Source organism: Capsicum annuum, chromosome 11, assembly GCF_002878395.1.
Source record: "Capsicum annuum cultivar UCD-10X-F1 chromosome 11, UCD10Xv1.1, whole genome shotgun sequence".
NCBI classification, from domain to species: Eukaryota; Viridiplantae; Streptophyta; class Magnoliopsida; order Solanales; family Solanaceae; genus Capsicum; species Capsicum annuum.
The window spans coordinates 4,683,806-4,707,196 of NC_061121.1; the positions used below are offsets into that span (position 1 = coordinate 4,683,806).

General features: G+C 33.0%; 2 protein-coding genes and 1 long non-coding RNA gene across 3 annotated transcripts; 2 read left to right on the plus strand and 1 right to left on the minus strand.

Annotated features, from left to right (window-relative positions):
* Nucleotides 1-1,617: 1,617 nt before the first annotated feature.
* LOC107846803 lies at nucleotides 1,618-2,247 on the plus strand. The gene has a single exon (XM_016691088.2). It carries the CDS (start codon nucleotides 1,618-1,620, stop codon nucleotides 2,245-2,247), a length of 630 nt encoding a protein of 209 aa, XP_016546574.2.
* A 6,543-nt stretch (nucleotides 2,248-8,790) lies between these two features.
* LOC107847073 lies at nucleotides 8,791-11,416 on the minus strand. The gene is made up of 3 exons (XR_001667294.2): nucleotides 11,148-11,416; nucleotides 10,526-10,624; nucleotides 8,791-9,213 (listed from the first exon to the last, which is right to left on the minus strand). It is a non-coding gene; the product is annotated as an uncharacterized LOC107847073 (long non-coding RNA).
* A 7,765-nt stretch (nucleotides 11,417-19,181) lies between these two features.
* On the plus strand, nucleotides 19,182-22,599 carry LOC107846802 (probable isoprenylcysteine alpha-carbonyl methylesterase ICMEL1). Its single transcript, XM_016691087.2, is given in 8 exon segments — nucleotides 19,182-19,278; nucleotides 19,672-19,741; nucleotides 19,871-19,951; nucleotides 20,314-20,388; nucleotides 21,087-21,188; nucleotides 21,273-21,413; nucleotides 21,903-21,968; nucleotides 22,081-22,599. Coding segments are annotated over 8 exon segments (903 nt in total). The 3' UTR covers nucleotides 22,352-22,599.
* Nucleotides 22,600-23,391: the final 792 nt, after the last annotated feature.

Here is a 23,391-nt window from a genome sequence, read left to right on the forward strand (position 1 = left end):
TGTTGGCTCTTTTATATAATTTTCCTAAAGATTAAAAAATATCATGTTGATAAGGAATTTCGAAATGTATGGACGACCATTTATTAGAAAATTTTTATTTTCTTTGCCCAAATTATGTGGCTTGACTTGGAGTCGTGGGCTAGAAGTTAAAATTTATACTCTTTTCATTTATATTTGCGTGTCCACTATTTATTTAATACACGTCTTAAAAATAAAAAAAAATAATAGAAGTAATTCTACTATATTTTTTTAATACAATAAATTTAATTTATGAAAACATACATTAGATATTGAAAAGTATTTAACAAGGATAAATGGATATAAAATGATAATTTTTTAATTAATTTTTGGAAGAGAATGGATAATATTAAACATTTATTTTTAATGTGCTGAATAAGTAAAGATAGCCGGGGAGGTAATTTGGAATAAGACTGCAGTTTGTTAAGTCTTGTGAAGTTGATGGCTATGATGTCAATAATTCAGTATCAATCAATTGGCCTTACTTTTCAACATTGATGGGCACAAGTCTATATATAAAATCCAAAGTGTCACTATAAGAATAATGTAATGGAATTAGTTATGAAATGCGTCGATTTTCTATTGCTAAATATAGCAAACAAGACTTACATTTTAGTGAAATATTTTAAAATAGTGCAGAAGTCTCCTGTATTTTACCGATACAAAATTCTTATATTCTAAACTAAAATGTCACAAATTATGTCGTGTTTGGTTGGCAATACGTATTATTTACTAATGCTCATTTAAAATAGGGATCTCGCAGGGAATGCTATTATTGAATCATTTTATGATTTATACACATTATCCTTTTAGGAAGTTTATTTGTTAAACATAGACATTTGATAACTGAAATCCGTAATTTGAAGTCGGAACAAAGAAAATAGGATTAACTAAAATGTGTGTTATATTAAGCACATTTAACCTTCTATTAACTAAAATGTGTGTTGTCTGTCCCTTTAATTTATATTGGAAATACTTGATTTTTGAACTATTTAGAGGAACTCCATTCACTAATTTAATGATTCAACACTTAATAATTTGCTAAACTTGTTAAAAATCAGATATGGAGGGATAAAAGATGTGCAATACCATTGAATTGAAGGTCAAACATGCTTATATATACCAGAAATCACAAGGTCCTAAATCAAAATTTACCAATTATTGAAGGACTGAAATTGCTAAATTCCCAATAAGCAATTCTAGAATATCCAAGATACAATTGTTTTTTTTTATAGTCGTGGTGTACAGATAGGGCCAGTTTTCGCACACCTCAACTAAATTTTATGGCTATTTGTAGCCTATGTTGGATAATTCCAACTTACAAAAGGTGGTAGCTTAGTTGGCTTTAGCCAAACTAAGGCTTTGCCACATGTTTCCATAACACTTTGTTCCGTTACTTACACTTAGTTATTTTATATAATTTTATATCACGTTATCAGCACGGGTCTGTACTATTTCGAGCAAATACAGGTAATAAAGGTAAGTATTTATTTTTCTTAAATAATGTCAAATATATCCAAACACGAATTTGTTGTCTTAGATATATCGAGCAAAACTTACATGTCCTGGGCACTGGATGTCGAAATACATTGAGATGCGATGGGTTTGATAGACACCATCAAAAACGAAAATCAGGCATCAAATCAAGACAGGGCTAAGGCCATGACATTTCTCCGTCACCATCTTGGTGATGGTTTGAAAATGGAATACCTCACAATTAAGGATCCACTTATATTGTTGAATAATTTAAAAGAAAGATACGACCACCTGAAGATGGTCGTCCTTCCACAGACACATTATGTGTGGACTCATTTGAGGTTACGGGACTTTAAAAATATAACTGATTATAATTCTGCGATGTTTAGAATTAAACCGCAGTTGAATTTATGCGGAGAAAATATAGCTGATCACGACATGTCAGAGAAAACATTCTTTACTTTTTTCGCCTTGAGTATGCTCCTACAACAGAAATATCGAGAAATGGGATTCAAGAAATACTCTGAATTAATTTCTTATGTTCTTGTTGCTGAACAACATAATGATCTTTTAATGAGAAATCATGAAATACGACCTCCTGGTACTGTTCCATTCCCTGAAGTGAATGCTGCACATTTTCACCAAATTAGGCGTGAAAAAAGACTTGACCCCAGTCGTGGTCGTGGTCGTGGAAGAGGTAGATATTTTAATCAGGATGATCGCCTTGTAATAAATAATGAGCCTCAGCACTAGCAGTGCAAAAAGAAGGGTGAAGCTCCTGAAGCAGTGCCAAGGACGAACACTGAAAATAGATGTTGTCGATGTAGAGCAAAGGGACACTGGTCGCGTATCTGTCGTACACCAAAACATATGGTGAAGCTCTATCAGTCATCCCTTAAAAAAAATAGATAATGACGTTGAGATAAACTTTATCTCTGAAGATAATGTTAAGCCCATGAATTTAGATGCCTCAGATTTCTTTACAATTCCCGAAGGATATGTTAATCATCCTGTAGATAATGAATATGAATTAATCTGATTGTTTTACTTTCCTGTTTAGTTGTATTAGTTTACATTTTGTTAATAGTATCTCACTAATCTTGTAAATTGATATAGTTTGTGTAATATGTTATGTGCTAGTAATACTATAGTGTTTACTTTGTTTATATTTTCATCTTAAAGAATATATGAATACTCCTGAAGTAGAAAATCAGAAATTTACTCCTGAAGAAGAAAATCTAAAATTAAAGATATGATAGAGAAAATTCTTTACAACTATATGTATACCTCGATTTGCTTCTGAAGTAGCAAAATATTGATAGAAGTCCTAAGGTATCATAATTTGATACGCTTAGGACACATTGTAATGATTATATTTCATTCTCGAAGAATGAAAACTTTTGATAAACTATTAATTATCCTTCATTCTCAAGGAATGAGAAATTTTTTATAAATATGACAATTACAGATTCATTCTCTAAAGTGAATGTGATATTTAGTAAGGGATATAAATGTGCACTTGACTGAAAACCACATTCAGAAGGAGTAGAAAGAACTATGAAAATTTACTCCCGAAGTAGTAAGTCTAAAATTTATCTCAAATCTACTCTTGAAATAATAGAACCTTGAAATTTACTCCAAAAGTAGTGGATATGATATTTACTTGTGAAGCTGTAAATTTGATATTTACTCTTGAAGTAGTGAGATTGTACAATAGTAAAATCTTGCAAACTACTCTCGAAGTAGTAGACCTTTTACTCTAGTAAATAACTTATGCCATGATAAATTTAGAGTTTAAATAATTTTATTTGTTATCTAAATGAAGATGAGCATATTAAGTTTTAGACATATAATGAAGAACTAGAAGATTCTTCAAGAACTATTACTTGTTCTCATGGTAAGTTAATTGAACCAGCTAATATTGGGACTGGATTTCCTAAATTCTGAAAAATGTAAAAGGTGAATAAGGGCCCATTCATCCGTCATTTGATATGATGCATCCATAAGATGATCACATGTACATTTTTTGTCAACCTGCAGTTTGACATTCATAAAGTTTTCTCAATTAAATTGAGTGAAGAGCATAATTTTCAGATAATGTAGTCAAGACAATTGATCTTGATAATGCTGATTATATTCAAGTTGGTTTAACATTGAATGCCTCATATAAATAGCTAAATCATTGCTTATGAGAACAACGATAAAAAGTATTAGTCTGAAATATATATTGCAAACAATAACATTTGTGTGTATTAGACCAATAAATTATGATCAATTCTTCCCTCTCAATTGGTTCAGGGTCAGGAACCATATGTTACATGCGATATGTAATTAATAGATATACCATGATTCACTAAGATGGATTCTCCAAAATAGATTGGAGTATATGTTAGTTTTCCTAACATAAGGGGAGATAATAAGCAGCTAAGAAATACGTTGTGAATTATTGTTAGTACGTTCCCCATTTAAAAGATAATTCTAGTCAAATACCAAAAGCATTTGCTGACCTAATATTGATTTTATATTTAGCAGCAGATGCTCCTACTATGTGTCCCTGAAAGACAAAGTCTATAGCATGCATGAAGCATGGAAGATCAATCGGTTCAAAATAAAATAATTCTTGAAAAGAAAATGGAGCAAATGATCATAGTAAAGAGGCAATATGCTCTTGAAGAGCGACGACATAACGCTTCGTGAAACCTCCAGAAGAGGTTAGGTACCTAAAAATAATGAAGTGATGAGTTCTCAATAAGTTATTGTAACACCCCGTATTCAAGTATATGTATTGGCGTATTCAAGTACGTGTATTGGTCTTATTTATATAGAATTAATTTTTTTTATCTTATTTATATCGAAATTTGTCCGTCGATGGTTCCATGCGAAGGTTATTGAATAAGCTTTCCAACGATATAAAGATTTCCAAAAACGGATAGGTTTCGAATATAATCGAGCACGTTCAAAACTATAAAACGGTGGCCGGGATATTTGGGAATAGTAAATGTGTAGGAAAATTTCCTGCACACAAACTACTGAGGCCAGCCGAATTTTTTGGGTCAACTTCAAACGACCATAACTCCTTGTACAGGACGAACTGGGTGGCCTACTTTATATGAAATGAAAGCCCTTTAAATTATCCTTCCAACGATACCAATTTCACCCAAATCTGATATCGGAGCAAAGAGTTATGGTCGATCTACTTTAGCTTATCAAAACAGTCCACCAAAGGACAGATTTGACATTATTTAAATTTTAAAGGCATTTTGGTCATTTCCTATTATATTATGGACGGGAATATGTGTATATATACATGTATATGAGTTCAAAAACTCATTTTCATCATCAATCATTGAGAAAGAACAAACCCTAGCCAAATTTGACCTTTAAATTACTTTTGATTCAACCGTAGAAATTCTAAAGTAATCCGATAACTGCGTTTGTCATCTCGACAGCTTCGAACGACACCTATTATTTGTGAAAATAGGATTGCATAATCAAGAGGTGAATTCTAAGGTATGAATATTGTTTGCCTTTGTTCTTTTCCATATGTATATGTGTAATAGAGGATTATATGTATTGGTTGTTATTGAAAGGTGATGAAAATAGGGTTATGAACTATTTTGCATGGTTTGGTTGTATTGAATTGTGGAAGGTGGATATGGTAATTGAGTTATGAAAGGTGGATATGGTGATATACTATTGAATTGATGATTATTTATGTCTATGGATCAATTTGGTTTAATGGATTGGTTGGAAAGATAAATGAATCCAAACTTGATATTGGAGGATGTTGTATGAATATGCATGGCATGTGAATGTAATTGGAGTATAAGAGGGTTAAAGTGACACCCTTTATGGTGTAATTAAGGCTTACTACTTAACCACTAGTTTGGTGAAATTCAAAAAATTGAATTGTGACGTTTGGTCGCTAATACTAGATTGCTATATATGTTCATTGTAGATAAGTAATCCAAAAAGACGGGAAGTCCATTTGGGACTAGTATTGAAGGTTGACAGTTAGGTATGTAAAGCATACTCTATACCATATCTTTGGCATGAAAGTGAACAATTGTTCTATTAAGAAAGTTTCCAAAGTTATTCAGTAACATGTGATCCATAATGGTTTTGTATGATGTCCTACGTTACCAATGAACTTGTTTCTACCCTACAAGATGTCAAGACATTCCAATACTTACTTGTTTTTCAAATCTTACATGTTTATTGCACTAATGAATGTCAGAAGGTATCCGGTTACTCAAACAAGATCCATGTGCTATTAATGACTCCAAAACGTTTCATTGATATACCAATAAGTTCCTACTTCATTGTTATGGCATTGATGACTCCAAAATACTTCATTGATGTGCCAATGAGTTCTTACTTCATTGTTATTGCATTGATGGTCTAGTTATATGTCTCTTATTGATGTATCATTGTTTCAAAGTATCAAAAATGTGGTGGCGACCGAAATAACAATCTCAAAGATTAATTGAACTAAGTGATGAAAGTTCTCTCTTATCGGGTGGTATCCCAGGGGCATAACCCTATCATGGGTCGATCCCTATTTATGTGTTTATGGGTGGTATCCCATGGGCATAAGCCTATCACGGGTCGATCCCAGTTGATATGTACTGGAGGCAGCCTAATGGTCACAGTACAGTACAGTAATGATTACAAAGATGATAAGAACAAAGGTAAAGTGATTGAATAAATACAATGTACAGGTTGTCACAAGTTCTAGTAAGTGTGGTCCACACCTATTACGATTTATTCACTTGTTTTTGATTTCTATTGAGCTCCTATATCATATGTGATTATCTATAGCTTTACATACTAAGTACATATTTCGTACTGACGTGCCCCACGGGGGACCTGCATTTCATGCTTCAGTCACAGGTACCTCAGCTCATACACCGCACAAGTAGGAGCCAGGATATCCAGCTGCTTTTGGTGAGCTCCAGTTTGCTTCGGGGCTTTTCGTGTCATATCCAGTCACTTTTGGTATTGTATAGAAGTTAGTTATATGGCGGGGTGTGTCCCGACCTTAGTTAAACTCTGTGTATTGTCTAGAGGCTTTGTAGACCTAATGTACAGTCAAGGTGGTGTTTTGTTAATAGACTTGATGGCTCCAACGGCCAAGTATTGTATATACATATATATGTGTGCTTGAGCTTATACAGGTGATTATTTCCTTTTATATGCGACATGATGCTGTCCGAATTTTGGGTTGTCATAGAGGTATGCATGGGGAGTATAAGGTTATGAGCTGGTTCTCCCAGGCCTCCTCGGTTGCGGGTGCCAGTCCGCCCCAATAGTATTTGAGGCGTGACAGTTATGTTGTAATGTGAAACGATACAAACGATATATCATCGACGATATCGTTAGTACAATAGCGCGCAATATTGTATAATATTATGAGGATCTGAATTCTACGTTTATTTAAACATGCTGACGTAGAAATAATTATCAAGTGAAATATACTTCTTGGTAAGCATAAGGTTTATTTGGCCAGTAGTCCTGACACTAGAAGATGTCATGTATTTAATATTGAATGGTTCACTTGATAATGAAATTTAGTTGAGAATCCCAGAAGGATTAAAGATGCCTGAAACATATAGTTCAAAGTCTCGAGAATTATATTTAATCAAATTATAAAGATCGTTATACGATTTAAAATAATCAGGGCAATCGCCTTAGTGAGTACTTGAGGAACGAAGGTTACATAAATGATGTTATTTGTCCTTAGATGTTCATTAAGAAAATGGCATCAAGATTTGTTATAATCTTTGTTTATATGGATGACATAAATCTCATTGTAACTTCAGAAGAGGTCTAAAATGACAATTGAATATCTAAAGAAAGAATTCCAAATGAAAGATCTTGGAAGGACAAAGTTTTGTCTTGGTCTGCAAATTGAACATTTAGCAGACGGGATCTTCATCCACCAATCTGCCAATATTGAGAATGTCTTGAAATAATTTTACACGGACAAAACACATTCATTAAATAATCTAATGATTGTTCGATCACTTGAAGTGAGTAAAGATTCATTTCTACCTCCAGAAGAGGGTGAAGAGATTTTTGATCCTGAAGTACTATATCTCAATGCTATTGATACACTTATGTATTTTGCTAATAGCACAAGGCTTCATATAGTCCATTCTGTTAATTTTTTAGTCAGGTACAGTTCTTCTTTCTTATATAGACATTGAAACGGAGGTAATCATATAGTGCGATATCTAAAAGGGCCTATTGATATGAGTTTATTTTATACTAACAAAGATAGTTTAGATCTTGTTAGCTATGCAACTATAGGTTATTTATTTGAACCATATAAAGCATGATCTCAAACAGGTTATGTGTTTACATATGGAGGTACTGCTATGTCATGATGATTTACAAAGTAGTCTATTGTTGATACTTCTTCAAATCATGTTTAGATAATAGCGATTAATGAGGAAAGTAGAGAATGCATATGGCCGAGATCAGTGGTACATTCCACCAAAGAGAAATGTGGCTAGAAGTTTGATATCAAGATACCCACAGTCATATTTGAAGACAATGCATCATACATAACTCAACTAAAAGAAGTCTTTATAAAGGGAGATAGAACAAAACACATTTTGCCAAAGTTTTTCTTCAACGCATGATCTCCAGAAGAATGACGGCATTGATGTACAACAAATACATTCAAGTGACAATCCATTAGATTTGTTCGCCAAGTCTTTTACCAACTTCAACGTTTGAGAAGATGATACACAAGATTGGAATGCGAAGACTAAACCGGTTGAATCGAAGTCTTCATCAGGGGGAGTAAGAATGCACGTTGTATTCTTTTTTCCTTAACCAAGGTTTTTATCCCACTGAGTTTTTCCTGATAGGGTTTTTAATGAAGCAACACTCAAATGCGTATTCAAATAGTTTCGTTTTACATGGATATCTAAGAAAGAGTATTATGAAACATGATTGAATGTCCATGTGTCCAAAAGAGGAAACATGTGACAAAGCCTTAGTTTGGCTAAAGCCAACTAAGCTACCACCTTTTTTAAGTTGGAATTATCCAACATAGGCTACAAATAGCCATGACCTTGTATAGAAAAGCTAGTGGTGTGAAATATTAATACAAAATTCTCCCTTGTTCCGTTACTTACACTTGGTTATTTTACATAATTTTATATCACCCTTTAATTTATATTGGAAATACTTGATTTTTGAACTATTTAGAGGAACTCAATTCACTAATTAAATGATTCAACACTTAATAATTTGCTAAGCTTGTAAAAAAATTACAAATGGAGGGATCAAAAGTTTGCAATACCATTGAATTGAAGGCTAAACATGCTTATACAAGAAATCATAAGGTACTAAATCAAAATTTACCAATTATTGAAGGACTAAAAGTGCTAATTTCCTTTAATTAACATTAGTATTCCTTATTGCTAGCTTAATTCCATAAGCAATTCTAGAATATCCAAAATACAATTTTTTTTTTTTTATAATCATGGTGTCTAGGCCAGTACCAGTTTTTACACACCTCGATTAAATTTACGGAATATCTGTCACCTCTAATCAGCAACAAATATCAGGTAATTCTGTCCAAAATACAATTGTTCAAACAACATTTATAAATAAGCACAAATATACTATAAAATTCTTAAGATGTGAGGGTTCAACAATAGTCTTGCTCAATAGATATTTTGCTACTCACTCATGATCCATTAGCTGCAAACATGTAAAGAAAAAAGGGTGTAAATAATGGAACTTTAATATAATCTAAGAAAAAATATAAGTTATACAAATTGTTAGTGTATATATGTTTTAAGTATATCTAATACATACAGATATATGAACTTGATTTAGCTAGCAAATCAATACTTCAATTTTATGTTTTTTTCGTGGGGTATATATTCACTCTGATAAATAAAATAATTTACTTACAAAAACAAAGGTGTTTTTTAGTAGAAGGTGAAGAAATTTTGAGAAGCTCAAAAAAGTAGATTCTTTTTAATATATTTCTTTGAATAACATTTTTGAGATAATATACCTAGAAATACTTTGTAAAAATTTGATCAAATATTAATTGTTATTAAAAAGATATTTTTCAAACTGACTATCCAAACAAAGCCGGCTGAAGCATAAAGCTTCTAAGGCTTTAGGCACTAAAAATTTAAGGGTCTCAATTTCTTAACATGTGTATATATATATTATATATATATATATATATTTAAATAAGTGGTGTTTTTAGTTTAAGTATATTTTTTATAAATTATTTATTTTTAAAAAATAAGGAGCGTTTTAACTAATTTAATAGTAATTAAATGTCTTAAATAAAAAAATAAGTCTTTAATGATGTATCATGTATAAAAATAAGAATAATTCAGGAAACATAAGATAATTCCTTCTTGAAATTTCAAAATATCACTTATGAAATAAAATGAAATGGCTACAACAACTACATATCTAAGAACGGAGAAAGTACTCAATATGTCTTAATTATGTGTGGCGGTTAGATCTTAAGGATTAAATGAGTTATTTTTTATAGTAATTTTTCATATTTTTTCTAAAAGTATTTTAAATTGTAATTATTATGGGATAGAGAAAGTATTTAAAATTTTGTATATGAAAAACTAAAAAAATAGACTTCAAATGATATTCTATACAATATATGATTTTATTTTATTAATAAAATTTTGAGGCCTTTCGTTGAAGTTTTGCTTTAGACTCTCATATTTGTTGAGCCGCCCCTATAGCTAAATCAAACTGTTCCTCACCAAAAAAGTTTTTTTTTTTCTCGAATTTTCTTTTGTGAGATTTTTTTTTTTTCAAAATAAGCTAAACTCTGAAAGTTTGACCAAAAAGGTTAGATGTGTGTCTCAAATCGGACAAAGATTACTATCTTATCATATTGTGTATTTGTGTTCTTTGCAATTTAAAATGTGTAATCCTTTCAATCCGATCAAAATTTAATGGGTTGTGTATCTCAAATAGAGTAAATTGAGATCGATGAAATAATATATTTTATACAAAAAATTACCGGATGGTGATATTGAAGGGGGTGAGCGAATACAAGGAGTAAAAGTTCTTTTACTCGCATGCAATCCTTCTCCAATGTTATAGCCATCACCTCGATGACCTACGTTCAAAAAGGATTTAAGTTATAAACACACACTTGTATTATTATCTATCTATTCATATACATATCAAGAAATGTGTTTCAAGAATCGATCGGTTACCCCTTATCAACGGCTAGAGGATGAGAAAAGAAGATGTCTAGTATTATATAATATAATCATATTATGAACAGCAGCGACAACATATTTAGTGTATTCATAGATAATGAGAACTGAAGAAGGTAGAACGTATGCAGACCGTACTTTTACTTCAAAGATGAGGTAAGGGGATGTTTTCGAATAGAACCCCGGCTCAAAACCAAAAATGACTAGGAAAAAAGTCGTAATAGACCTACAAGAGATATAGACAATAATCGAACACAACAGCTAGTCGCAAAACACTACTACAACATAATAATACTACATTAAACTATAGAAAACACTGGATAACATCAAAAGTCTAATAACAAGAAACTATAAAAGTAATCCTACAAATTTAGCAAATATGTAAATATAAAGAAGTCATAGTGAAATAGTAATACACACCTTGCAATCTCCCAAAGGTTATTGAGGATAGAAAGAGAATTATGACAAAACAATTTAAGAAAAACAAAGAGAGGGTTTTGTGATTCATGGCTTCAAAAGAGAGGGGAAAGAAGATCAAATTGGAGAAAAGGGAATTAATTTCTTAATAATATTGGGTGATTATATTTTTAATCAATAAGCTTATATGCTTCCCCTTTTATAATATTCCTCAAGGGAACAATGATAAAACAAATTCATTCATAAATATGTGAACACTTTAATGTTTGAATTTTTCTCACTTTCATTTTCCCAATTTTTAAGACTTGACTTGGAGTCTTTTTGGCTGACATTTTTGGGGTTATTTGGTGGAATTTATGCATCAACATGAGTGGTTTTTCATGTAATTAAAAAAAATTATTTTACTAGGTAATTTCATTATGTTGACGAATTAGAAACGCGTGGAGTGTGGACCCTTTGCTGTTAGAAAATTCTAAATTTCTTCTGAGCAATTTTCATAAAAATGCATTGTTATATGTGCTAATTATTCAACATAACAATAGTTTTAATAATTATATATAGTATATCACTGTGCATAGATATATATCTGTGCATTATGTGTATCTTGCATATTTGTGCATTGTTAAGTCCTTAGGTTTCGTTTGGTAGAGTGTATTGAAAAATTAATGCATACATTAATTTAATATGTATTATTAATACCTTATTTGGTATCTATTGTGTATTGAGGTATGTATTACTAATACCTCAAAATTCATGGTATTAGCAATGCAATGGATTCAATACATGCATTAACATGATTAAAGACACTATTGTCCCTCAAAAAAAAATTTCACATCCTTTATAACATATATATAAAGGATATTTTTGTAATTTTTTTTTTAGAAATTATTTAATTTATGTTATTTTTAATACATTAAACCAAACACTGCAAGAAAAATACAAGCATAACTAATGCAAGCATAGCTAACACAAACATTACTAATACAAACATTACTAACACACCATATTTTGCATTATTCTTATACACTCTACCAAACTACCCCTTAATTTACTACGCGCTCTCCAGTGGAGAACGCAGGACTTTGTAGAGAATAGCAGAAGAAAGATGTAGTTGGAGAGACCTTTTGCTAGTCCAAGATCGTTAACTAAAATTGGGAAGATTCAACTAAGAAGAGAAAGCTATGAAAGTAGAAGGAAGATTTGAATAAGAGAACTTAGGTATAGAAGAAGTCTACTTTATATGTTTTGTATTGGATTTATTTTTGGATGGTAACAAATGTTCAAGACATCTTTATTTATACTTGTGTATAGATAATTCTAGAAAATCTTCTAGATACTTCTACAAGAAAAATCTAGAAATCTTTATCTTCTACTTCAACTCTAGATATTTCCTTATCTAAGTGGCTATCCTAGATTATCCTCGAAACTTATCTAGAACCTATGTTTCATTAACTAGACTATTCTAGAAAATTAACTAGAAAGCTATGATACTTATTCTTTTAAAAAAATCCACTTTAGATATTTTTCACCCTCCGCCTTAAAGGGATTTTTTGGAAGTTATCCTAAACTTGTTCCAGAAGAACTCAAATGAAGCTTCGAACCATGCCTTGGTGAAACTCTTAGCCATTTTTCCTAATTTCTTTTTCTCCTTCCAATGATGAAGATTTTTCGTCATCGATTTGTCCTTACTGTGTTTTATGATGTTGAGTTCTCGAGCTCCCCCTTTCTCCGAACTCTTCCATAACTTCATTATCTGAAAACACACATGTGATGGAAAAGTTTGGATCTCTAGCATTCAAGATTTTCGAACTTACTCTTTCTGAAGCAACTCCATAACACATGGACATTTCATCTATATCAGCCTCCTCATTTGATTCGATGACGATCTGATCATTAATTTTTTGTGAAGCCTTAGCACCATAATAGGATCCTCCACTAGATTCTGTTTCTAGCTCTTCAATCATATTGTATGTCTCTCCATATGAAATTGGGGCTTTAATTTCAATATCTTCATCTTTGATCTTTAGCTTCTTCATCAACTTCTAATATTTATTCGAAGCCAGTGATTGACCTTGATATGATAGATGATCGATCAGAGACTTCAACTTCCATTATATCACCCTCAATGTTTTCTCCGAAAAGGGCGTCACTGGCCTGTATAGTTTCACACACTGTTTGCTCAGGTTCTATTGCAACATCTTTCACGTTAAATTTTTATTATCAATTTCAGGATCTACTTCTTTGAATTTCTCGATAGCAGCTACCACTTCCCCAGTCGGAATGTCTTCAGTATTATCTTGCTTCTTATAAATGCCCCCTTTCCATACGATGAACTATATTATATCAGATGTAATCTCTTTTCAAATTTATGAAAGCCAAGGTATTTATTGCTCGATTCTCAGCTTCTAAGTATCTTTTCCAGTCTTCTTCTTCTTCTTCAATAACATTTTTAGTATGAGCTATGTTGCTTTCTGTGGCTCGACAAATCTTCTTATGTGTCCTACTTTTCTACACCGATAACATCTGAGAGACTTCTTATTATAATTGTTGAAAGACTCTTCCTTCTTTTTAGGCGAGCTTGAACCACCTGAGAATCGAGAGTGAGGCATATCTCTTGTTCTACCTTTAACCTTCCTTTTTTCAGCTACAAGAGCATTTCTTTCCCTTTTTTTGGCGAATTCACCAACCAATTACTTGGCTAGTAACTTCTATGACGACAACAAGTTCTCAAATTCTCCCAAGGATGGTGTTGATCCCATCCCTGAATTGATGTCACAAAGGGAATATATTCTGATTTCAAACCACAAAGGATGATTCTTCTCATTCATGCTTCAGATATAGCCTTATCCATATTCAATAAAGTAATCTCAGAACATAAGTTCTTAATCTTTAAAAAGTACCCTACAATAGAACGATTACCTTCAATGGTGTTCGCCAATTCATTCTTCAATATTTGTAGTCGAGCTTCATTCTTCTTGTTGAAAAACCAGTCTAGGGTCCTCCAAATATCATTAGCTGATTTACACCTTATAATATGGTCAAATAAATTGGAGGAGATGGACCTCTTCAGAATGAACTCCGCCTTCGCATTAATCTGTTTCCACTTCTTGTATGCACTACTATTCTCTGGTCCGTTGTTTGAAGAATTTGTGTTACTCCCATTAACAACATCCCACAAATCCTCGACCACAAGGTATGATTCCATACAAGTCTTCCATACCTTGTGATTGGACTGATTCGACAACTCTATTCCTAGTCTATTAACATGACCACTAAAATTCATTCGCACAAACCAGTTGAATCAACCACAAACTCGATCTTGAAATAAACACAAGTTGATCTACGACTTTGGCTCTGATACGATGTAGAGAATAGCAGAAGAAAGGTGTAGTTGGAGAGACCTTCTGCTAGCCCAAGAGCGTTAACTAAGATCGGAAGATTCAACTAAGAAGAGGAAGCAATGAAAGTAGAAGGAATATTTGAATAAGAGAGCTTAGGTATAGAAGAAGACTACTTTATATGCTTTGTATTGGATTTATTTTTGGATGGTTACAAATGTTCAAGACATTTCTATTTATACTTGTGTATAGGTGATTCTAGAAAATCTTCTAGATACTTTTACAAGAAAAATCTAGAGATCTTTATCTTCTATTTCTACTCTAGATATTTCCTTATCCAAGTGACTACACTAGATTATCCTAAAAACTTATCTAGAACCTATGTTTCACTAACTAGACCATTCTAGAAAATTAACTAGAAAACTATGATACTTATTCTTTCAAAAAATTCACTTTAGATATTTTCACAGACTTAGCGGTCATGGGTGCTTGAGAGGTTCGAACACATATATTAATGTCCAAAGCTTTAAAGTTCGACTTGAAAATTAAAGCACTCAGCTATCTATCTTCTTAATTTACTGGGTGCTTTTCTAAGCCTTATACCAATTTTTATACATTTTTTATATAAATATACATAATCTGACTCGAATGTAATGAATATCGGAGCACCAAAAAAATGATCATAGATCCGCACCAGTTGGCGCTCTGCATAAATACATGAGAAAATTGAAGGAAAGGTGTCTTTTAAGTCTTGAATGAAGGATTGGTGACATTGACCAACTTAAAGGGTCAAACATTATTAGGAAACTTGATTAAGTTAATGGTGGACTTGATTAATATTTTCAAAACTTTCTAATCTTTTCAAAAATACAAATCAACCCAACCCACACCCCTCTTTAATCTAAATAAACCACTATCTCTCTCCAGCTTCTCTCAACTCTCTCCCAACTAACAGTTCTGCAAAATTTCTCCCTTTAACCTCCGACGATAAATAGTAGGGCGATTTTCTTTTTGACTTTCAACCGTCAAACGACGTGAAGACTTATCTGGCGAAAATAACTTCGAGTTCTTCGTCGTTCTATTTCTTTTTTCATAGGTAAAAAATTATGAAGAAACAGGGGAACTTGAGCCAACTACTCTTCTAGTATTGAAATGTGGACTAAATAAAACCCTAATTTCTTTCATTTCTTCTTCTTGTTGTCATACTATTGATTCAAATTTGTTGGTGATTTTTCATCACAGTTGATGTTCTTAGTGTGCGTATGTGTGTGTGATGTGTTGGTGTTGCTGGGTTGATTTGTTGTTTGTCTTGGTAAAAATGGTATTGAAACAGATAAAACATCTGATGTAACAAATGAAACATATGATGCAACAGATGAAAATCTGATGCAACTATGAAAATCTGATGCAACAGGTGAACAATCTAACAGATCATTAATCTGTTGCGACAGACAACTCTTCTGTTTGGAAGAAATCTAAACAATATTAATCCAACAGATAACTGATTAATGATTTTTTTTATTCTTTCCAACGGTTTACTCTTCATTTTGTAATAAATTAGTGACTGTTTTTATTTTTCCAATGGTTTACTCATTCGTTGCTATAGGTTGGTTATATGTTGTAACAGATAACATACCTGGTGCAACAAATTAGTTATCCATTTTTATTCTAACGGTTTACTCATCCGTTGGACAAGCAATTATATGTTGCAACAGATAAAATACCTGGTGCAATAGATTAGTGATCTATTTTTATGGTTTTCAACGGATTACTCATCCATTGCAACGGGTCGGTTAGATGTTGCATCAGATAAAATACCAGGTGCAACAGATTAGTGCTGTTTTTATAGTTCCCACGGATTACTCATTCGTTGCAACACGTCGGTTATATGCTGCAACAGATAACATACCTAGTACAACAGATTAGTTTTCTTTTGGAACTGTTATATTACTGTTATGCATTAATCAATTATAATCTATGTTATGTTCCTGTTAATTTAAGATAACATGGATCCTAAAAGGAAAGAAATAGAATCAAGTTCAAGTAAAGGAACAAGTGCAGCATCTCAGCTACATCCACCACTCTTTGAGCTTACTTTAAAAATGTTATCTCAATCAGGAGCAGAAGATAATGAACACGGGGAGGAGGAATCTTTCAAAAGAGATGATCCAAATGCTAATAGCCCTTCTGTCGAAGAGTTGGTCAAAACCTTTAGCATTGATCGTTATCCTCTGAGAATGAAGTGCGATGGCGCCACAGATTTAACGGGTGATCTTGTGGTTAAGCCAGTCATAGAAAAATCTTTCGATGCCTTCAGAAAAATACTTCGAGAACAAAAATTGGATTCTTATTTCAGTAAAAGCAGTTTTGGGAAATATATTGATTTGCGGGAGGACAACAATGCTCATTTTCAGATGAAAATGGTATATGATCTTCTCAAGCGCAGGTTTATGTATGACAACAAAGATAAAATAGATGAGGTGTGGATAAATTACTGTGACATGCCTGTTTGTTTTGGTTGGAAGGAGTTTGCCATAGTTACTGGACTAAAATGTTATCCTCCTTTTTCTTCTCAAGTTATACCTACTCTTACCCAAAAAAGCATCCCGCACATCCAAAAAAGGAAAAGGCAAGTCGAGTGATCGTGATGACCTGGTGTCCATTGTTAGTCCAAGCTTCAAAAAAAAAAATCTGATAAAAGCGTTGAAAGGTTAAGGACTTTCAAAGAAGCACAAGCAATCATTGTGCTTGGTTTGGTTTGTACATAGTGTTCTTTGGGCGAGAGACGTTAACAACAACATAAGCCTCGGTTTAATAAATCTCTCCGAGGATCTTGAAGCATTTAACAGCTATCCTTAGGGTTATGAACGCTTCAAAATGACAGTTGAATATTTGTTTACTCTATTAACGCCAAAAACAGTCAACTTATATGGCTTTCCATGGGCCTTCATGATAAATATTTCTTTTATCATGATATGATTCATCATTTTTTTTATTCAATAATGCTTTTGATTTATTGGTGTTATGTGATAGGCTTGGGCATTTGAAGCCATTCTTTATTTGAGACAACAAGTGAACTACCAGGAAGAAGTTTCCTGTCCAAGAATTCTGAGATGGTTGTTGGCCAAAATCGATAAAAATACAAAATTTCTTGATCTTTTCAATCTTCCAAGGAAGCAGTAAGTCCAATTCTAGTCAAGTTTTTGTTTTAATTAATGATTAAATAATTTAAACAACATTCTTAATATATGTACCGATTTATTTTAGATTGTCCATCCGTGGCTTGTTCCGACCAACCGAGAGTTGAAGATGCCATTTTTCTTACTTTACGGTCTATGCAAACTTTATCGGATCCGAAGGTCGTTGATGAAATAAAAATGAAATTGTTTGGAGCAACAACTTTCACAAGAAAAACAATTTTAGAGGGCGGGGCTAATGGTGCTTCTCTTACAGTTTTTGAAACAACAAGCCATTATGATTATGATCATAATGGTTGTATAGATTTTTCTCCAGATTTTGCCGCATCTAGCGAATGTTCTTCATGCAAATGTCAAGATTGCAAGGCAAAACACGATGGAGTGATTAATGCTATTAATGCACTAACTGCTTCTGTAAAGGAAGGAAGAAGGTGAATGTATATTATCTGTTCCAAAAAACAAACAGGCACATATCTATTTCAACAGATGATACATTTGCTGAAAATTATCTTACAGATATATACATCTGTTCGAAATTATCATACTGGTCTGATTTACCTGTTCGAATTTGTCCCAACAGATAACCCATCTGATGCAACATAAGACTCATCTTTTGCAACAGATGGAAAATCTGTTATATATCTCTACTTAGCATTGACAATTTTAACTTTTCAGGTAGATGTCACAGCTACTGCCGAAGAGCATAATATCACAGTTGATAATCCATCAACTGCTTCCAAAGATGAAGAAAAAGTGGAGCCTGTCAGTTTGGAAGAACGAAAGAATTACCCATTTGAAGGGTTCAACATATCGGATGAAGCTCCAAAAAAACTAACACAGTTGATCAACGACTATTCAGAATGGATTTCCGATGGGCTGTTAAAGCATCATGCCGGCAGGTACATAAATCAATTTTATTGATATTGGTTTATATAATTCTTGTTGTAAGAACCTGACATTACCACATATAAATCATCATGTAGAAAATAAAATGGCGAGCGCTAAAAGAGAGGTGCATCTGAGTTTATGACTCGATGTCGCGAAGGGGACGTTCCAGGCCATCGACTGAGATACAAAAGCTGGCCAAAATATTGCCTAGTTACCTTGATATGAGTGACTTTTTGGATCAAAAGGTTCGTACTGATTGGTCGACGATTGAAGCATCCCGGGATAAAATGGCTAATCCATTTGATGTACAATATATTGATGGAATTGCTCAACAAACCTTTGGTAGCCTGTAAATTGTAACAAACCATTTTTTGCACTTGGCAAATTGTTATGACATTGTACTTTTCGGTAATGTATAGTTATTGCGTGTTTAATATACTAGCTATCTATGAATGAGAATTGGATAAACTTTGAACTGATGGAGAAATCAAAAATCGCGTAGAGATAGATACTTCTTCTTTTTTTTTTTTTTGAGAAACCAAAATCTCGGAGAAATATATTTGCCTATCAAATCTTAATGTCATTACTAAGCGTATGTGAATGACACTTTCTAAATGTTCTCTGATCATCTATCTTTATTCAGGGTAGGCTACAGATGGATTGTTGCCCTTGGCTGTTATGCTGTGCTACTTATATCTGGTTTTATTCAAGGTCTGACATCTCGGATGTGTCATCTCAATGCTTGACGTTAAATACCTTGATGACTTCATATGGTCATATTTAGACGTTACTCCTTCTAGTTCAATTTGTTTGTCTGGTTTTGACTCGACATAGAGTTTAAGAAAGTAAGAAGACTTTTGAATCTTGCATTCTTAAATATGTCACGTGGAAAGTTAGATTTAAAGAGTTACCAAAAAAGGAAAGAGGCATTCTTTTATAAACAAACTAAAATGAAAAGTAAGAAAAACAAATTGAAATGGAGGAAGAATTTTATGGATATCGTCCTTTCCATTTTCCTGGTTTTCTTTTTCTCTTCCTTTCTGCTTTCGCTCCTCATATTTTAGAATGGAACGTCCATAAATAAATCATGCTTGCCTGATGCAGTTGGATATTACTATTTCTATTCCAGTCAAGTGCATAGAGGCGTTGTTTATGGTGATCAACCGAGAAATAGGTATACTTTGTGAAATTTAGTCCTTATTTTCATAGGCTTTGTCAAAAAAAGAAGTCCTTATTTTCAGATGCTTGAGCATATGATGTATGTCTTCATGGGTTTATACCTGATTAAAGTCTCATGGTGTAGGCATGATCTGTATCTGCCAAAAAACATGAACGGGCCAAAACCAGTTGTTGCATTTGTAACAGGTGGAGCATGGATCATTGGGTGCGTAATTAAGTCATTTCCTTCAATCACATCCATTTATCCTTATAACTGAGGAATATAAGAGGTGTTGCAAAATCTAGTCTGATATAATATGACCTGGCAGCTTCTATCTGTTCGTTAAGTGCAGACACTGTTACATTTTCTTAAAACCATTCATGTTATAAACATCGAAAGCAGATCTATTTTGAGGATTATTGTTCCTATTGTTGACTATGTTAAATGGCTACACTGTGGAAGCTTTCGTTTACATTGTATTCCAAACACATAGTTAAAATAGGTTACTCCTTGTTATCTTGTTTAAGCGAGTCAGAATTGGTTTGATGAAATTTGTTCTTAGTTATTCGTTCTTCTTTGATTTACAGCTACAAAGCTTGGGGTTCTCTTCTAGGGCAACAATTGTCAGAAAGAGACATCATCGTGGCATGCATTGATTACAGGTGATCTCTATTTCGTCTGAGAAAAACAGTGCTTTTTGGGGGCTGGGTGTTTTTGAGCTTAATGTACCTTTGCGTGATGTTAAGTAATTGATGCTCTTAGTTTCTTGCACATATGTGAGTTATTCAGTTTTGGTTTATGCATGAAAGATTTGGGCATTTCGACTTGTTTACCACATGATACATTATCTGAAAAAAGGAGTTCTATGTTACTATGTTTTTGTTTATATTCACTGAAATTATCATTTTTGCACCCTAAATATAATTTTTAAGATCATTAATACCTTTCTCGTAACTTTCACAACCTGCAACAATCATGTGCTGTGAAATGATACAATAGAACGTAAACTGTTGGTTTACTGTATATGTGATGATGCATGTAATGCGCATTACTTATTTTCTGTTCCTCATAAAATAACCTTTCTAGCATCCAAACAAAAAAAAATCTCTCTCACAATATAACTGCCAATTCATTCGAAAGGAACCAGCTAGTATCATATGGAAATATTAGTTTACCAAGTTGAAGAGGATTAAGAGGAGCACGATGTCCCAGATGTGATGTAAGCTCTGTGCAACCGAGGAAGACAAATTCCAAGTCAATTTTTCTTCCATTGTTTCTCTCATGTTGCATATGCTATATGTTGGATCGTTCAGTGCACGCTTCAATTGCACTTGTATGCGACCACATTAATTGCTTGCAGAAATTTTCCTCAAGGAACAATTAGTGACATGGTTAAGGATGCTTCTCAAGGTATCTCCTTTATTTGCAACAAGATTGCTGAATATGGAGGTGATCCTAACAGGTAGTCGATTTGTTTTCTCCTTGCATTCTCATGAATAATCCCCTCTAGTTAAGAATGAAATATCGTGGTTCATTGTTCTTCTAGAATTTACTTGATGGGGCAATCCGCTGGTGCACATATTGCTGCATGTACTCTCTTGGAGCAGGCAATCAAGGAGGCTGATGCGGAACAGAGAGCTTCCTGGAGTGTCTCCCAAGTAAAGGCGTATTTTGGTCTATCTGGCGGGTATGTTCTTGTTCAAGTCCCTGGGGTTATAAGGCGTCGAGTCTTTTTTCTTCCTTTAGGTCCTTTTGAAAACCTTAAATTGCCAGATGAAATTAGAATTTCAATTGAACTGACTTTTGAATCGAGGGTCTATGAGAAACAGCCTCTCTACCTCTGAGGTAGGGCTAAGGTCTGCGTATACTCTATTCTCTCTGTCTCACACTCTGTATTTTTGTTGTTGTTGAATGATATAAGTGGTTCATTATATTCCATGAAATTAATTTCATAATCTTTGCGTACGATTTTCCATCAACTTGCGAAATCAATGTCATTTCTTTTAGAGCTCAAAATTTTACTTATTTATTCAGAAGTGTGTACTCAGCAATTGTTGCTATAGAAGTTATAAGTTCTCTAATAAGGTCACCGGCAAAATGATAAATGAGGTATCTCTTTTCTTTTTTTGATAGCGGCATTGATTGAACTAATACTCCATTTTTAACACATGAGCAGGTATAATTTCCTTAAGCTTATTGATCACTTCCATAGCCGAGGTTTGTACCGTTCAATTTTGTTAAGGTATATATATTACTGATCACTTCTGGTACTATATGTATGCTTTTACGAATGCATACTGCTATCCAAAATTTTCCAGTACATGTCGCTGATATTGTTTTTGGCACTTGCACAGCATCATGGAAGGGGAACAAGGTCTAAGATGATACTCACCAGAAGTAATGGCACAGGACCCAAACGCTAAAAATGCTGTTTCTCTTCTTCCTCCTATTGTCCTTTTCCATGGCACTGCAGATTATTCCATTCCATGTGATTCCAGGTTTGAACCTCCCCTTTATGTACTTATTTACTGTTGCTATAACTGCCCCGCGTACAATTCAGTTACTAAATATAGAAATGTGTTCTTTCTGGGATTGACTAAAATGGAAGGGTTTCACATAAATTGAGACGGAGGGAGTAACTTTTGATGCTTAATAGTTTCAAGCTCACCATGAGTGGGAATCTCTGGAAAGAGATGATTTATTTTAGTTTGATGACTATTTGACTGGTCGAAGATTTCCTTAGTATATGATAATTACTAACAGCATTTCATGTAGAGCCTTAATATTTGCTAAGCGTAAAACATTGGTTGAGGAGAATGAGTTATTATATCTTTATATCGGTTGTTGCGCCTTCATGTTATGATGTTATATTGTCTTACAAACCGTTAAACATAAAAAATCGATAAGAAAATATCTTATTAGTTGGTTATTGATTTTGCATATATAAAAATCAAAAATCGATAAATCAAACCAATAACACATAAAATCGAACCGAACCGACCGATGCACCCCTAATCATTCCACATCTTTAGTCTTATAAGCTGCAAATGGTTACTTTTCAAAATTAGTTTTCCAAAAAATACTTTCGATAAAAGATATTTTTCAAAATAAACAAATTTTAAATATTTGTCCATTTATTTCCTTCGTCTCAATCCATATATGTTAGCTTGACTTGACATGATTTTAAAAAAAGAAAGATTTTTTAAACTTGGAATCTAAAGTAAGTCATATTAGATGACGGCTATAAATTATTTTATTAAGGAAGATATTTTAAAGTTAAATTGTGACTACTAAATATAAAATGTGTCGTTTTTTTTAGACTGATTAAAAAGAAAGTGAATCATAAAAATGTTCATACAAAATTTAGGAGATAAAATTCACATGTTATTATTTTAAGGCATTATACATAAACATACTCTTTAACTTGGTGTCAGCTCACATCTATGATCTCCAATTTTAGATGTGTACAAATAGACACACGCGTCTTATGTGACATAATACATGTAAGACATCATGTAAGACATGAATTGATCACGTATGACGCTTCATAGGATGCATATAATGTACTTGTTCAACTTTATACAAGTTTAAGTGTCTACTCAAAGTTGAAGGGTGCAGATAAAAACTGAAGCCAAGTTAAAAGATAAATTTTTGTACGACGCTAG

Coding starts and splice junctions, on each gene's coding strand:
- LOC107846803 (XM_016691088.2), top strand. CDS start 1,618: ATGGGTTTGATAGACACCATCAAAAACGAAAATCAGGCATCAAATCAA.